This window comes from Nematolebias whitei, chromosome 3 (genome assembly GCF_014905685.2).
Source record: "Nematolebias whitei isolate Nwh7 chromosome 3, NemWhi1, whole genome shotgun sequence".
Lineage (NCBI taxonomy): Eukaryota > Metazoa > Chordata > Actinopteri > Cyprinodontiformes > Rivulidae > Nematolebias > Nematolebias whitei.
Window position 1 is genome coordinate 1470841 of NC_056500.1, and position 4047 is coordinate 1474887.

At 43.7% G+C, this 4047-nt stretch overlaps 1 protein-coding gene across 1 annotated transcript; it reads right to left on the bottom strand.

The window, feature by feature from the left end:
- Positions 1-477: 477 nt before the first annotated feature.
- Positions 478-2268, bottom strand: fdx2 (ferredoxin 2). Its single transcript, XM_037674405.1, has 5 exons — positions 2082-2268; positions 1762-1813; positions 1377-1483; positions 1221-1308; positions 478-1153 (listed from the first exon to the last, which is right to left on the bottom strand). Exons 1-5 carry the CDS (start codon positions 2266-2268, stop codon positions 997-999), a joined length of 591 nt encoding a protein of 196 aa, XP_037530333.1. The 3' UTR covers positions 478-996.
- Between the last annotated feature and the right edge of the window lie 1779 nt (positions 2269-4047).

Here is a 4047-nt window from a genome sequence, read left to right on the forward strand (position 1 = left end):
AACTGTTGTTATATTTATTATAATTGTTGTTATTTATTCCAACTGTTGTTAGAGCAGAAAAACGTTGGCCGCCTGGTGTGTGCATGTGCAGCTTCACACTTGGAGCATCTCACTCCTCTGTGGGTGTTCCCTGAAAATCTGTGCTCTGAACGTCATCTTCAGATCAAACTGAGTTTATTTAACATCAACCTCTGAATCTGTTTCCTGCTGATTTCAGGCCGTAGAGTAAAAAATGTTACCAAAATAAAAGCATGCCTCAAAAACATGAGTTAAACCAAACTTTATTGACCGCTTCTAAAATATACAACTGAAAGTCATGTGCGTGTTCAGCAGATTGAGTGAAGGTTTCTTACTGCAGGTCCAAGCTCAGATCATCCAGACCCACTGATGAAGCCTTGAAGTGTCAGAAAGGAACGACACCTTCAGTCCAAACACGTGCACTTGTTTTGAAATGTTTTATTAAAATGAGTTTAGTTTGCTGTAAACGGCCCACCTTCAAGAAGCATCAGTCACTTCATGACAAAAACAGCTTTTCTGTCGGTTCTGTAGCCACAACCTTCTGACGCTGCATTTATAAACCAACAATAAACGTGACACCATGTAGGCGAATGAAACGGGAGTGAGGACGAGACTGGTGCAAACGATGACCATCTTGTGATACCTGTGCGTATATAAGCTGTAACAAGGAATGTTGCGTTCACTGACCGCTGCTCTGTGAGCAGTTTGTGATGCCGCCTGGTGCCCTAAGGGTGGCCTGAGAACACGCCGTTTAAATAAATGCATTATCGCTCAACATAACGAGTTCAGTGAGACTCTGGTGCTCGGCTCATCTGCAGCTCCGTCCTGACAGTAGGTAACCATGGAAACGTCTGGGGAGATGCTACAGACGATGCTGTCCTAGCTGCGAATCCATCCAGGCACCTCTGAACCGGCACATGCCGAGTCTCATTCACACCCCGAGGGCCTTTGCTCCCTCCTGGTCATCGGCAGCTCGGTTCAGTGAGGTTTAGGAACGTGGCCGTCCACATAGAAGTTCCTGGTGACTTTGGGCAGGGTGAGCTCAATGCCGTCGAGCTCCCGAGTGAGGATGATCTGGCATCCCAGCCGGGAGTTCTCCTGGAGCATGGGCGCCATGTCGAGCATGTCGTCCTCCCTGAGAACCGAGACGTCTGTCAGCGTTTAGCCTCATCTCACATCAGGTGGCACCGGTGGCACCTTACCTCTCCTCAGGTTCTGGCAGCTTGTCGAAATGAGCAGCGCTCACGTAGACGTGGCACGTGGAGCAGGCCAGCGACGCCTCGCAGGCTCCTGAAGGCAACAGCAGAAACGGTTGATAATTAATTCAGCAGCTTTAGTTTAACTGCACAAACCCTCACCTTCCAGGTCAATTCCATGTTTGTGAGCCAGAAACAGAACGTTATCTCCTACTTTGGCCTTAACTGGGATCCTCTGTCCGGACCGATCTATAAACACCACGTTGACCCTGAAGAAACAAACCAGTTCAAATTTACAGGTTACCTGTTCGTACCAAGCGTCACGCCCATTCAGAAAGTTCCTCAGGGTGTAACGTTACAGAGTTTTACCAAGTAAAACGTTAAATAACTAGTAAACATCATGAAGGCGGGCCAACAGGCGCTGTGCATGTTGTCATCGTCATGGAAACAGATGATCACTCAGTGATGCATCTGATGGGGGCTTTATGGAAACAGTACTTCCTGTCAGCTCCCTATCCCTTCACAATAAAAGCCTCTGTAGACTCACACATCTTCTGGGTCCTCTGCATGCGAGCTGCTTTCATCACCCTGGTAAAGACCTTTAGACAAAAAAAAAAAAGAGGAGAAATAAGTTAGAAACGTGAATGTTTCGTAGCGGGGACTCACCCAGGTCAGTGATTAACTTGTTGATGCACAAATGGGAATGAAAAGTTACACAAATGTTCTTGAACAGAGTTGTACATGAAATATTAACTGATAATTCTGAACAACTCAAACTCGGATTAAAAGTAAGGATTAAGGTTGACTGCTCTTTGCTAATACTGAGAGAACGAGCCGTGCTAAGCGTTAGCTAGCCGCTCCACTCACACATGCTCGTCTGTAAATGTCGGTTTAAGGTCCGGAAACTGTCGAACGAGCGTCTCCTTTGCAGGTTAGCTCTGCTGTTCACACATCTCTTCAGTCTGTTCAGCGGACACGCGCTGCACGACGGCAGAACACGGTTAAAACTCAAAGTCAGCGCCGTGCTCGTCCGGACTACAGCGGACACCGCCATGGCTGTGTTTTGATCACGTGACCGTCAGTAACCAATAGGAGCAGAGATTCTGAATGACGTACTTCCTGCTGCGATGTGCTCTTCTGACAGCAGAGGGCGCTCGTACACAAACAAATTATGTTGCTCAGTAAATGTCCCCACAATATTTAAACAATTCAATTTAATTCAGTTTATTTCTAAAGCTCCAAGTCACGACAGAAGTGGTCTCAGGGCCTGAACAGAAACATTCTGATACAGTTTTTATCCTTTACAAGATGTGCTTCAAACCAGAGAATAGCTTTCCAGAATAAAAAAAATCGTTCAGCCCCACATAAAGTAGTCTGCAAATCTTCTTTTTTACATTTAAACATTAAATATGAGCACAGCTGTCCTGATGTAATGTAAAGGTGATATGTTTGGTCGTCATCATTGACTATATACATCTGAGCATACTGTGCAGAATGAAAACCTGGCAACACAAAAGTTATTAATTAAACTTCAAAAGACCTCAAACTGAATATCGCCTGCTGCCTTGACCGACTTTTAAATTAAGATCATCTTGTGCTTATTAAAGATGGAGTTAGCCGTTTTGGTCACACTGAAAATAATGACGTGCACAATCTCAAGCAGCGTCACTCAGGAGTTTGTGTTGAGATGCCAAAAATGAAGCTTTTGGTTTTGTGTAAGGGATGATGCTCAGCTAATACCGCAACAAATTTAAGCTTACTAATTTGTAATATTAACTGAGTTATAGCAATTTTTCTGTAAACTATGGTTGCTAAACTGTGGTGGCCATCTTAAATTAGACTGACTAAAATAAAGTCAGTTGTAGTTGCAGGTAAAGTTCTGACATTCAGTGGTAGAAATGCTCAGATAGTTTATTTGCAAACAGATTTGAATGAGCCAGTTCTTCATTATGAAAGTGAAATACCTAAAACAGCCTGGAAATGGGTGCGGCACCTTTTCCATGCAGCCTCTGACATGTCTAGACCTGTTCATCCGAAAGCTCTTGTCAGGAAGACGGTTTTGTGCCCATTCGGTTTGTATTCATTCATCCTTTCTGTACCTCCACTTCTTCTTTTTGGTGGCAGAAAATTCACATATCTCACAGCAGATTATTGATCATTCGTCCCAGTGGCCCGCAGGTGGGTCCTTTAATCCACCAGTGTCTTCTTGTCTGAGATGTGTGAAGACCTCCAAGTGATGCTTTGACTTTGAACCACTGAATGTAAAACGCTTTGAGCTCGTCCACCTGATGTTTGGATCTTCAGTGTTTTACAGTGTTTCCTCTGAGGTGCTGGAAAATATTAAAGGTTCTCTTCTATCTGAAGGTTTTCTTGGCTGCGCCCAAAACAGCTGATATCAAACGAATTTACCATTTTTTCAAATAAATACTAGCTAAAGCTCAGATAAACACTCAGATTAATCACAGATTAATAGTCTTACAATATTCTTGGTTGTTTTCAGTCTGGTTCTTGATGTCACTACGTACAGAACTGAACTCATTTATGTTCATAAACACGGTTACAAACTGATTTGTCCTTGGTCTTCTTGATGTCAGCGTTGATTTTTAATCCTGCTGATCACGAGATCCTGTTGGACAAGTTGGACAACGGTTGTCTTCTCTGCTCCACTTCCTCCCTGTTTTCAAACGCATTCGTTGTGTTTGTTGGTGAAATAAATAAATACAGCTAAATGCAGCTAAATGCAGCTGAATGCAGCTAAATGCAGCTGAATGCAGCTAAATGCAGACAAATGAAGCTGAATGCAGCTAAATGCAGCTGAATGCAGCTGAATGCA

Coding starts and splice junctions, on each gene's coding strand:
- fdx2 (XM_037674405.1), bottom strand. CDS start 2,268: ATGGCGGTGTCCGCTGTAGTCCGGACGAGCACGGCGCTGACTTTGAGT. Junction 1,814..2,081: donor ACATTTACAGACGAGCATGT/GTGAGTGGAGCG, acceptor TTTTGTCTAAAG/GTCTTTACCAGGGTGATGAA. Junction 1,154..1,220: donor CTGCCAGAACCTGAGGAGAG/GTAAGGTGCCAC, acceptor CTCGGTTCTCAG/GGAGGACGACATGCTCGACA.